Genomic DNA, 12,347 nt, shown 5'->3' with positions numbered 1-12,347 from the left:
CTTTTAATTCCTTGTTGAACTTCTAATTGTTCCATACATTACTGAAAGTGGGACCCTGAGGACTTCAACTATTATTGTTGTCTATTTCTCCTTTTAATTCTGCCAGTTTTTACTTCATCTATTTTGAGGCTCTGTTGCTAGGTGCGTGCTCATTGAGCATTGTTATATCTAATCAATATGCAGTCTCTCTCCCCATCCCTGTAATTTTCTTTGCTCTTTGTTTGATACCCAGACAGACACCTAGCTTTCTTTTGGTTAGCACTTGGATGATCTTTTTCCATCCTTTCACTTTTACCTGGTTATTTCATTACACGATTATGTTGAAGTGAGTTACTTACAACATATAATAGGGTCATTTAAGAATTCTAATAGTCTATGTCTAATAGCATTGTCATTTACACGTTTAACATAGTTAACTGATCTGTGTGAACTTAAATCTACTGTTTTGTTTTTTGTTTGTCCCTTTGTTCCTGTTTGTCCTTTCTTGCCACTTTTAGATTTGAACATTTTTCAGTATTCCATTTTAATTTACCTATTGTGTTTTTGTATATATCTCTGCCTGTTTTTTAGTGGTTGCTCTAGATTATAACATACATATTTAATTTCACAGTCTCTTTAGAATCAGTATTTCACCACTTCAAATAATGTAGAAATCCCATATAACTTTAACCTCTTCCCTTTATGTTGGGGTTGTCTTATGTACTGCATCTTAATATGCTGAACATACTACCAGACAATATGATAATTTTGCTTTCAACAGCACGTATGTTAAAGGTCTCAAAAAAAATGATCTATTGTATTTACCATTTCTGTCGTTCTTCCTTCATTCTTGATGTTCTGAATCCTCTGCTGTCATCTGTTCTGTCCCATCTGAAGAACTTCCTTCAGCAATTCTTCTAGAGCAGGTCTGCTAGCAATAAATTGCCTTCATTTTTCCTCACCTGAGAATGTTTCCATTTCACTTCATTACTGACAGATATTTTCACTGGGTAATGAATTTCAGCTGACTGTTCTTTTCTCTCAGCCCTTTAGGAAGCTGTGATGCTTCCTTCTGGCCTCCATGACTTATGGTGAGAAATCCACTGTCATTTAAAATGCTGTTTTTTTCTCTTTAGTTTTTAGCAGTTTATAATGTTATCTGAGCTAGGTTTTTTTGGACTTATTTGGACAATTTTTATAAAGGTACTACCTTTACCTCCATCCTCTTGGCACTGGCATCTTTTGATTGCCTTTTCCAAGCAAGTTGAAACTTTCTTGATTCTTTGTATGTCAGGCAACTTTGAGTTCTATTTTGGACATTCTGAATATTATGTTTGAGACTCTTGCACTTTGTCTAAGTCCCATAGAGAAGGCTAATTTTTTTTTTTTTTTCTAAAGCAGGCAACCAATCCAGTTGGGTTCAGGCCACGAGTATCAACCAGGCTTTTGTGGGTTGTGGTTTCAACATCAGTTCCATTTTCAAAGGCTTTGCAGTCATATTCGGATATGTTCCTGTATGGCCCACTCTGTGGCCCAGAGGACTTGCATTATGATCTTTTAGTTCAGTTCTCAAAGTCTTTGGTATGTTTAGGATGAGATACACATGTATAGCTCAGGAGTGAACCTAGGAGCTCATAAATATCTTTAGATGCTTGCTTTCCAGAGCTCCTCCCTCTCTAGGATCTCCCTGGTATGTTGTGATTCCCTGGGGATCCCTTTTTTGGTCTTCCAGCAGTAAAGTTTGGGCTCTAGTTACCCTGCAGGGTCTTGTCCTTCCCACAACTGAACCCATACTGCCACCAAGCAGTGGGAGGGCAGGGAGAAAAGTAAGCAGCAGGGTTTACCCCACTTTCCTGGGACCACAGCCCCTGTAACTGGAGGAAGGTTACCCTCTGTCAGAGCTGTAGGCATCTGAGGGTCCTTCTTGCCGGAGCTGTTGCTGCCACTGCAGGTTGCTTGGTGGCCAGGGCATGAAAGAAGAAAGAAAGAAAAAGAAAGGAAACTGGGAAATTTCCCCAACTGTCTCCGAGCATAAGTAGAGTTCTCTTTCCTGCAATGTGAGCCAGAACCAGAGGACTCCTCTCAGAGCTCTCTCATTTAAGTTCTGGTTTCTACTTCTGGATTTTGGCTGCCTTCAGTCCTGAGAGATTGGAAGACGAATGGGAGACTCATTACTGGTTCAGTGGTCCTTCAAATTCTGGTCTTCTTCAATATGCCTACTATTTACTTTTTAAAGTCCTCAAATAGCTGTTCCATGCATTCTGCCCAGGTTTTTTTTTTTTTTTTCTTCAATATATGAAATTTACTGTCAAATTGGTTTCCATACAACACCCAGTGCTCATCCCAAAAGGTGCCCTCCTCAATACCCATCACCCACCCTCCTCTCCCTCCCACCCCCCATCAACCCTCAGTTTGTTCTCAGTTTTTAAGAGTCTCTTATGGTTTGGCTCTCTCCCACTCTAACCTCTTTTTTTTTTTTCTTCCCCTCACCCATGGGTTTCTGTTAAGTTTCTCAGGATCCACACAAGAGTGAAAGCATATGGTATCTGTCTTTCTCTGTATGGCTTATTTCACTTAGCATAACACTCTCCAGTTCCATCCACGTTGCTACAAAGGTCTGCCCAGGGTTTATAGCTGTATTCAGTGAGAGAGACAGATGGAATGTGCTTACTTCATATTACCTGGAATTACCTATTTTAAGATGGATTTTCAAGCATACTCAATTATAGGTGTTGTATTTAGTTTACATCTAGTATTTATTTTAGGTTTTGCCCTGAGTGTTAACAGCAGAAGCAGTCTTAGAAATTTTCAATTGCAAACAGGTTTTAGGAGTGCAAGAAAGTATGGTGGATAGAGTCATATTAGCCATCAAAGTCTTGTTGAATATCTTCAGTATTCCTTACATAAGCTTTCCTGGGAAAATGTGAATATAACTTACCAGGTATCACCACATGTAGCAGCTTTATTAAGCGTCTGTGATACTGCAATACTGGTTAGACTATCTTTGTGGTCACGAGCCTGAAATATCTCTTGCCCAATCTCTCTAATATGAGTGGAGATGACCACAAAAATTCCACGTGAAAAGCCAATCATGATGTAGCCATCACCATACCTATAGCAACAAAGGCAACAATACATTAAAAGGATGATTAACTATCATTTGCAATAAAGTAAATAAGCAAGTGCCTTAAAACTAAAGAACTACAGAATCCAATTTATCAAGGGCCACATAATATGCTAGGTAGTTTCACATATTTAATTTTTTTTTAATGTTCATTTCTGACAGAGAAAGAGAGAGAGAAAGAGTGAGTGAGTATGAGCGGGAGAGGGACAGAGAGAGGAGGAGACATAGAATCCAAAGCAGGCTCCAGGCTCTGAGCTGTCAGCACAGAGACTGTTGTGGGGCTCAAACTCATGAACCATGAGATCGTGATCTGAGCCGAAGTCGGCCACTTAATTGACTGAACCACCCAGGTACCCCAAGTTTCACATATTAAATCATAGTTTACAATCCAGAAAATGTTACATATAGAAGTGAAAATGCTAAGGTAAAAATGAAATATATTAGTAAGGAAAAACACACAGATATCTTTTGGTAATAAGCTTTTTTTACATACCACCTATAGCAGACAATGTTACCATAGCGCTGCTGAAATTCCAGATCAATTGGACTATCTGGTTCATTCAGATTATAAAGAAACAAAGTTTTCTTGCCAACCACCACACTGATCTGCCAGAAAAGATTAAGAGATCGTGCAAATGAATTACTCAGTACTTCGTGAAGACCAATAAGGAAATTCAAATAGCTAAATCTAATTTATGCAAACAATGAGCCAGGTTTACATTAAATGTTGTAACTAATAAGATAACAACGTGATTTAAAAAAATACATTGTAATATATAGTCTGGGAAGGGTCCTTGGCTTTACACACATCCAACATACCCTTTGAAAAGTACATTAAAATAGCTGGGTGTTACTTTATTTTATTTAAAAAAATTAAAAAAGAAAATTTTTTTTTAGCCTTTATTTATTATTGAGAGAGAGAGAGAGAGAGAGCGTGAGCAGGGGAGGGGCAGAGGGAGACACAGAATCTGAAGCAGGTTCCAGGCTCTGAGCTGTCAGCACAGAGCCTGACACGGGGCTCAAACTCACAAACTGTGAGATCATGACCTGAGCCGAAGTTGGATGCCTAACTGACGGAGCCACCCAGGCGCCCCTAAAAAAATTTTTTTAATGTTTTATTATTTATTTTTGAGGGAGAGAGAGAGAGAGAGAGACCAGAGGAGGGGCTGAGAGAGAGGGAGACACAGAATCTGAAGCAGGCTCCAGGCTCCAAGATGTCAGCACAGAGCCTGACATGGGGCTTGAACTCACGAGCTGTGAGATCATGACCTGAGCCAAAGTTGGATGCTTAACCAACTGAGCCACCCAGGTGCCCTTGGGTGGGCTAACTTTTTAAAATTCTCTACACCTCTCATTAGAGTTCTGTGCAATACAGGACTGTAAGTCTGACAAAGTTCCACTGAAACTGAATTCATATCCAGAGTATAGAGAGTTTTCCATCCTAAGAGGACATTCTGATTTTGAGCCACATTGTGTGGGTAATTGAGCTCAATTTTTTATATCATCATTCTTTCCATCACCTGCAGGTCACTGGTCAATGTAGCTAGACTAGTGTCCCTCCATTACTCACACAGTCAATATTTGATTGTAATTTTCAGTGCAGGGTTAACCTGTGTGAGGGATGGGAAGGAGTGTATTACTTATTTGGGCTCATTAAGAGTGATGGATTTATATAAAAAGAGAAACACTGATATATTTCCTTGATTCTACCAATTATAAGTCACTATCAATTAAATAGCTTTTTAAGAAATGGGATCATTTAATTTAAATATATTTGTATTAATTGTGAAAATCATCTGGATTTCAGAATATTAAATTGTGGCAGGGAAAATGCATCTAAGCTATTAACAAAATAAAAAGTACAATTTCCAGAGCTCTGGTCACCATCTCCAATAGCATGAAAAAAAAAAAAAATGATATAGAAATCAAGACTTCTATTTGTGAAGGCGCCCTCCCTGTTTTTACTACCACAAGAATCGGAAGAGCAACACCCACTGCATCAGGAAGATGCCTTCATCTGCTGTGACACCAGGTAGCTAGATGTTGCCAGCAGCAGCAAAAGCAACTTACATGCCTAAGAGACTGGAGCTTACACTGATTTAATAAATGACAGACCATAATTTATCACTATACATTCTGATCCATCCTAGAAAAGGAGAAAATATAGTCTACAAAAGTATCAAAATAACTTGGGCACGGATTTGACTTAGAATTCTTTAAAAAAATTTTTTTAACATTATTTTTGAAAAAGAGAGAGAGAGAGAGAGAGAAAGAAAGAGAGACTGCGTGCACACAAGTGGGGGAGGGGCAGAGAGAGGAGACACAGAATCCAAAGCAGGCTCCAGGCTCTGATCTGTCAGTATAGAGCCTGGTGTGGGGCTTGAAACCACGAACTGCGAGATCATGACCTGAGCTGAAGTTGGACACTAAACCGACTGAGCCCCCCCAGTGCCCTGGTTTAGCATTCTTACTGTGCTTTCAGCAGCAGACATTCGATCATCAGTCTTCATCATGGAAAACTGCATGTCGCTAGGCTCTGATCTCACTGATGTCTGCAGGGATAGAAATGTTATCACTATGAACAAATGCAACACTTAAATTCATTCTGAATATTAATAGAACAGGTAACTTGCTTTCACTTCTGTTATACCTGAAAATCCCACCGTGATAAACCTCTAGAAATTCTGGATGAAACGGAACACATATCTTTTCAAATAGATACATTAAGCTTGAAAGAAGGTAAGGAAAATTTCCAGGGACAATAAGCAAAGATCAAACCATAAACCAAAGTATGTGTGCAACTATCCAGAGCAGTTGGTAAGGAGATAATAAAGAAGCCCATTTGATTTGGGCTGAGCTTTGAGTCAGAAGAAATGCCGAAAACATTCTTTTCAAATCAAACGTTCCTTCCTATCCTCATTATGATCTGAAGTTCAAATTTATACTTTGAGTGGTCTAGAAACTCCTTGGAGTGTTTATCAAAAGCAAATCCAAAGCCTCTTCCAAAGCTGCAAAAAAATTTCCACAGACAAGCCCTGCTGAAGATGAGCTCACAATTCAAAATGAGAAAAGTCACAAAGAAATAATGCATCAAGAGCAAAAGTCAGCAGATCTAAAAATAACAGAATTCTCAGAGAGAGATCATAAAGTAATGCTTTAAAATGACTAAACACATAAAAAGACTCATAAGTATGACAAGAGACTTTTTCTTTATAATTTTAGAGAGAGAGAGAGTGGTGGAGAGGGGCAGAGGGAGAGGGATAGCATCGTAAGCAGGCTCCAATGCTCAGTGTAGAGCTTGATGCAAGGCTTGATCCCACAACTCTGGGATCACGACCTGAACTGAAATTAAGAGTCAGATGCTCAACCAACTGGGCCACCTAGGCACCCTGACAAGAGACTTAAAAAAAAAAAAAAAAAATCCTGTCAGATTTTTAAGAGAACTACAAAGTACTTTTCTTTTTTAATTAAAAATACAGCTGACCCTTGAATAACATGGAGGTCAGGGTAGCCGAGCCCCTGCACAGTTCAAAATTGGCATAAAATGTTGATTCCCCAAAACTTAACTACTAATAGCCTACTGCTGACTGGAAGCCTTACTAATAACATAAACAATTAATACATGGTTTGCATGTTATGTATATTAAATACTGTATTCTTACAATAAAATAAACTGGAGAAAAGAAAACGTTATTAAGAAAATCATGGGGTGCCTGGGTGGCTCAGTCAGTTGAGCATCTGACTCTTGATTTCAGCTCAGGTCACGATCCCAGGGTCGGGGGATTGAGACTCACGTCAGGCTCCACGCTGAGCATGGAGCCTGCTTGAGATTCTCTCTCTCTCCCTCTGTCCCTCTTCCCCATTCACTTTATCTCCAAAAAAAGAAAAAAAGAAAGTCATAAGAGAAAATACATTTATGGTGCTGCACTATATTTATTGAAAAAAAATCCGCATATAAGTAAATCTGCACCGTTCAAACCCATGTTGTTGAGGGATCAACTGTATACTTGACATACAATATCCTATTACTTCTAGGTAAACATCATAGTAGTTCAATATTTATATATTTTACAAAATTATCCCCATAAGTCTAGTACTATCTCACCATACAAAATTATTACGATATTACTGACTATATTCCCTATGCTATATATCATACCTCCATGACTTATTTTGCAACTGGAAATTTGTACCTCTTAATCCTATTAATGCCTATTTTGCTCTAAAGTACTTATTAAAAATGAAAAGAAGAATCACTAAAATAAAAAAACTCAAATTTGACCAAATTTCAAGAGTAAATGAACTGATTTGATGAAATTATCCAGAAGTTGTAGTGACAAAAAGATATTACGAAAGAGAGTTAAAGAGATAGGAGGTCCTACATATGTCTAACTGACACTGCAGAAGGACAGAATAGAAAGAGCAAGAGGTAATACCCAAGAGATAATGACTAAGAATTTTCCAGAATTGATGAAAGACAGCAATTTTCAGATTCAAGAAATAAGACAAGTCCTTAACAGGACAAAGAAAAATAAAAGTACACAAGTAACACTAGAGTGATCTTCAGAATAAAGTCAAAATAATTCAGAGACAGTACCAAATAAAGCAATGCTTTTAATGTATGCTTTGCTTACCACAGGACAACTTAAGTAGTATGTCTGATTCTGGAAGCATATATCTTAAAGATCAGAAATGGGAAATGTATGCAGATAATGGCTGAATATAGCGACTTCCTGGGATGCTATGTAGCAAAACATTGTAAGACCATGTCTTCATTCAGTGTTGATGTCTGATATGGATACAAAAGTGTGGAGCTAAAGCATTTGAACTGTATTATCATTCTAATTCAAAAGGGTACCAAAATAGAATGCTCAAAATTTTAGGTTTCTAGGAAATATCTTTTACACTAGTTAATCTTTCTTAAGAACCACTTTAATCATGCTATGGTTCTGCTCAACATGGTTGAGTTACTTCTGCTTAACTTTCAGAGCTTTCCAGATACAGGAACCAACTTTCTTCTTCAGCCTTATTTTCTATAAATTTTCAATCAAAGCCCACATCTTCAGTCAAGCCAATCTTGAACGAGCCATAAACAAGCTTCAAGTTTTTCTTCTTATCTTTGTTCTTGCTGCTTTGCGTGGGTTGAATGACAGACTGCTAAATGTCTTATGGTATCCACTAAAACAAGTTTCAGTGGGGCACACGATCGATGATCTACAGAGACTAAATTTGTAGCTTCCCTGGCAGCAGTATGGCGTGACTATATGATTAGGTTCTAGTGATATGAATGGAAATAATAAATGCATCTTCCAGAATAGGTCCTTTAAATGTTTCTTGCACTCCACTTCTCTTTCTCCCTTCCCTGGGGTGGAAATACAGATCTGGTGCTGTTAACTATGCATATGAAGACAAAACATCCTAGCAAATAGCAGAGCAGTAAGATGGAAGCAAGGAACCTGGGACTATGTACAGCCTTGTGAAGCAGACATGCAGAGATGATCTGCCTACCTCTCTCTGTTATATGAGAAAGAAAAAGAAGAAAAACCATCCAAACTACGATATTCTTAGAGCCCTTGTAATTTTGTTTTTTTTTTCAATATATGAAATTTATTGTCAAATTGGTTTCCATACAACACCCAGTGCTCATCCCAAAAGGTGCCCTCCTCAATACCCATCACTCACCCTCCCCTCCCTCCCACCCCCCATCAACCCTCAGTTTGTTCTCAGTTTTTAAGAGTCTCTTATGCTTTGGCTCTCTCCCACTCTAACCTCTTTTTTTTTCCTTCCCCTCCCACATGGGTTTCTGTTAAGTTTCTCAGGATCCACCTAAGAGTGAAAACATATGGCATCTGTCCTTCTCTGTATGGCTTATTTCACTTAGCATCACACTCTCTAGTTCCATCCACGTTGCTACGAAGGGCCATATTTCATTCTTTCTCATTGCCACGTAGTACTCCATTGTGTATATAAACCACAATTTCTTTACCCATTCATCAGTTGATGGATATTTAGGCTCTTTCCATAATTTGGCTATTGTTGAGAGTGCTGCTATAAACATTGGGGTACAAGTGCCCCTATGCATCAGTACTCCTGTATCCCTTGGGTAAATTCCTAGCAGTGCTATTGCTGGGTCATAGGGTAGGTCTATTTTTAATGAAGCCCTTGTAATTTTGGATCTCTCTGTTACAAGTTCATCCTATACCTTGATTTATTCAGATCATCTGTCTTTTAAAGATTCCTAATTCAGCTTTCCTTGATCTCCTCCATTTCACATATATAAGACTTGTAAGCTATACCACAAAACTGGCAATTGCATAAGGCTGTATTTTATCGTAATTAGTTCTGTCTTCTTGAGAGTAGGGTCCCATGGTTCACAGCTTTTAAGATGATCCACAATGATCCCCACCTCCTGGTTTCTTTGTGTAATCCCCATCCCTACCCCTTGAAGTGTGGGCTGGACCCAGGGACTTACTTCTACATAACAGAATATGGCAAAAATGATTTTGAGATCAGGTTATTTATTAAGAGATTGTGGCTTAAGTTTCAAATGGCTGCTCACAATCTATTACCACCTGCTATGTTATGAGGCACTCTACAGAGAGATCCATGTGCATGGTAATTAGGTAGGTTTCTAATCAATGGCCAGAGAGGAACTGAGGCTCTGAGCCTAACTACCTGTAAGGAACTGAACTCTTGTCAACAACCATGTGACTGAGAGTGGAAACAGATTTTTTTCCCAGTCAAGCCTTCAGATGAGACTCCAACCTTGACCAATAAAATGCAGCCTTTTAAGACCTTAATGCAGCTAGGTGCACCTGCATTGCTCACCCACAAAAACTATAAAACAATAAATGTATATTGTTTTAAACTGCTAGGTTTTGAGAGCAATTTGTTATGTAGCAATAGAGAACATAGGGTCATATTTCATATTTCTTCTAAAGTACATAGCACAGTGCCACATACCTGGTGGGCATTTAAAGAATTTGCTAGTTAATATTGCCCCAGCAATACTAAATCATAGGCCAAGTGGTCCAAAGTATAATTTACCCACTGGTGAGATTATGTAGTAGCTCTTGGTAATACAAATTCCCTTAAGGAGGAGCCACTGAGGATCTAATCAATTTGATTAGATCAAATTTGTGGAATCACAAATTTGTGATTTCACAAATCAATTTGTGAAATTTGAACAGCGGTTAACTTTAATCCTAAAATTAAAATTTAATTAGGGTCAGTTTGGAAGCAATTTAACATATCAGTTAAAGTTAAATTAACATATCAGGCAGACCAGAATCCAAGTTTAGTTATTCACATTTATATTATAAACATACATATATAAAGTAAGGGTTATCTCACAAATGGACAGACGGAGTATAACCACAGAGCCGATAACCCATGCTAATACTCGATAATGGAAAATGTACAAAGGAAAATATTTGGATAAAGTAGTCCTATGAAGAAAAGTGTACTAATACATAAAAAGAAAAGCTTTTGTTGTTTAGAATATGAAGTTATTGTATGCATATCTCACGTAGAGATTTAAAAATTGTACAGATTAGCTTGGTAGACAAACTTCATTTCAGGGAAATTCTGAATATATTGGACCAAGGATGTTACTGTATTACCTGTCTTATCGTGTCACCTTCCTGATTGCTAACTGTAATCATTTTATCTTCACCACCTAAAGCAAGCAGATTTTCTGCATTCCAACATCCACATGTGATTCTCTTAGTATGTTTTCCTGAAAAAGAGATGATTTTTGTACAGACACATGGGTTTCTCAAAAAAAAATTAAAAGATCTGTGATGTCTAATCTGAACATTTAGGTAATATGACATGGATATTAAACAAAGAATGTTAAACCTCATCAAAGCAGTTAGTGTCTAAGCAACCTTATTTAAAAGTTTATTACCAAGTTACAAATCAATATAACAGCATAGAAGAGCAATAATGCTTTTTTTTTTTTTTTAACTGTTTAGGTGGATATTCTGCTACTTGATAAGTTTGTTTGCTTACCATGTAGCTAACCCTGTAACGATGTCTCTAAGAGAGGCAAACCACACGGCACTCGAGTTATCTTTACTATACTCAGCTTTACAGGGTGGTAGACCCTTGGTATAAACAGATTCAACATTCACATTTTTGACTATTCATAAAAAATTCGAGGGCCATTAGATTTGTGATAATACTGAGGTGCAAATCTGAATGTGTCCTAGTGAGACTTGTGTTAAGAACGGAGTCACTTAACTAGTAAGGGATATTAGATAGAACCACTATGTATCAGGAAACTTTTTTGCTGAGGAATCTAGCCAGTGCAAAAACTGTATTTGGGGAGGCAGAGAATTACATACTTGACACTGTGAGATTTATTGAAGGTCCTAGCATAAATCCTTGAGTCTCAAGATTAATTCTACAATGAGAAATAGAATGGTTAAGTATACATACTCTGGAGCCAGACTGCCTAGATTTGAAACTTGGCTCCACCACTTACTGTGAGCTACTTAACATTTCTATTCCTTAGTCGCATACCCATAAATTGGGGATAACAGTAGGGCCAATCTCACAGAGCTGAGGATCAAATGAGTTCAAGCACTTAGAAGAGTGCCAGGCATAAAGAAAGTGCCATATAAGTTTAGCTATTTTGGCTGCTTTTGAGAGCAGAGACCACACCATTCTTTCCACCCCTTACAGAACTTAATACAGTACCTATGCAGGAAATAAGTTCTAAGTAAGTAGTTATTAAGTGAGTACAATCTGAGGCAGGAGTATGCCAGGTATGTTAGAGGCTCAGCAAGGAGGACAGTGTGGCTGGAGCAGAGGAAGTGAGAAGATGAGATGAAATCAGAGAGTTTGCAAGCACCAGGTCATGCAGGCCTTGGCTGGCCATTGTGAGGACTCTGGCTTTGACTCTGGGTCAGATGGAGGACCATTGGAAAGGTCTGAGAAGAAGGCTCACTCTGGCCCCTAGTTGAGAATATTCGATAGTGGGGCAAGAGTTGAAGCAGGGAAACAAGTTAAGAGATTGCAGAAATTCCGTGGAAGATGTTTGAGGCTCACACACAGCAGAACAGGACAGGTGGTGAGAAGAGGCTGGATTATGGAGATATCTGAAGATAATCCTGTAAGATTTTCTGGCAAATTAGATATGGAGGGTATGAGAAAGAGGAAGAGTCAAGACTAAGGGTTAGCCTGAAGATCTAAAATGAGATGTCACCAATGGTGAGAGGGACAGCTGTGTGTCCAAAGG

General features: G+C 38.3%; 1 protein-coding gene across 4 annotated transcripts in view; it reads right to left on the bottom strand.

Annotated features, from left to right (window-relative positions):
- The window catches only part of WDR19 (WD repeat domain 19), a 112,701-nt gene that overhangs the window by 81,779 nt on the left and 18,575 nt on the right, over positions 1–12,347 (bottom strand). For all 4 annotated transcript variants that reach the window (XM_060655225.2, XM_060655223.3, XM_060655224.2 and 1 more), the window contains exons 6-9: positions 10,726–10,841; positions 5,575–5,655; positions 3,597–3,709; positions 2,918–3,091 (exon numbers count right to left, since the gene is read on the bottom strand). In XM_060655225.2, the coding sequence (XP_060511208.1) occupies positions 2,918–3,091; positions 3,597–3,709; positions 5,575–5,655; positions 10,726–10,841 (484 nt within the window). The remainder of the gene's footprint in view (positions 1–2,917; positions 3,092–3,596; positions 3,710–5,574; positions 5,656–10,725; positions 10,842–12,347) is intronic.

This window comes from Panthera onca, chromosome B1 (assembly GCF_046562875.1).
Source record: "Panthera onca isolate mPanOnc1 chromosome B1, mPanOnc1 haplotype 2, whole genome shotgun sequence".
Classification (NCBI taxonomy): domain Eukaryota; kingdom Metazoa; phylum Chordata; class Mammalia; order Carnivora; family Felidae; genus Panthera; species Panthera onca.
Note: the sequence above shows the minus strand (reverse complement) of the source record. Positions and strands in the feature narration are given on the sequence as shown.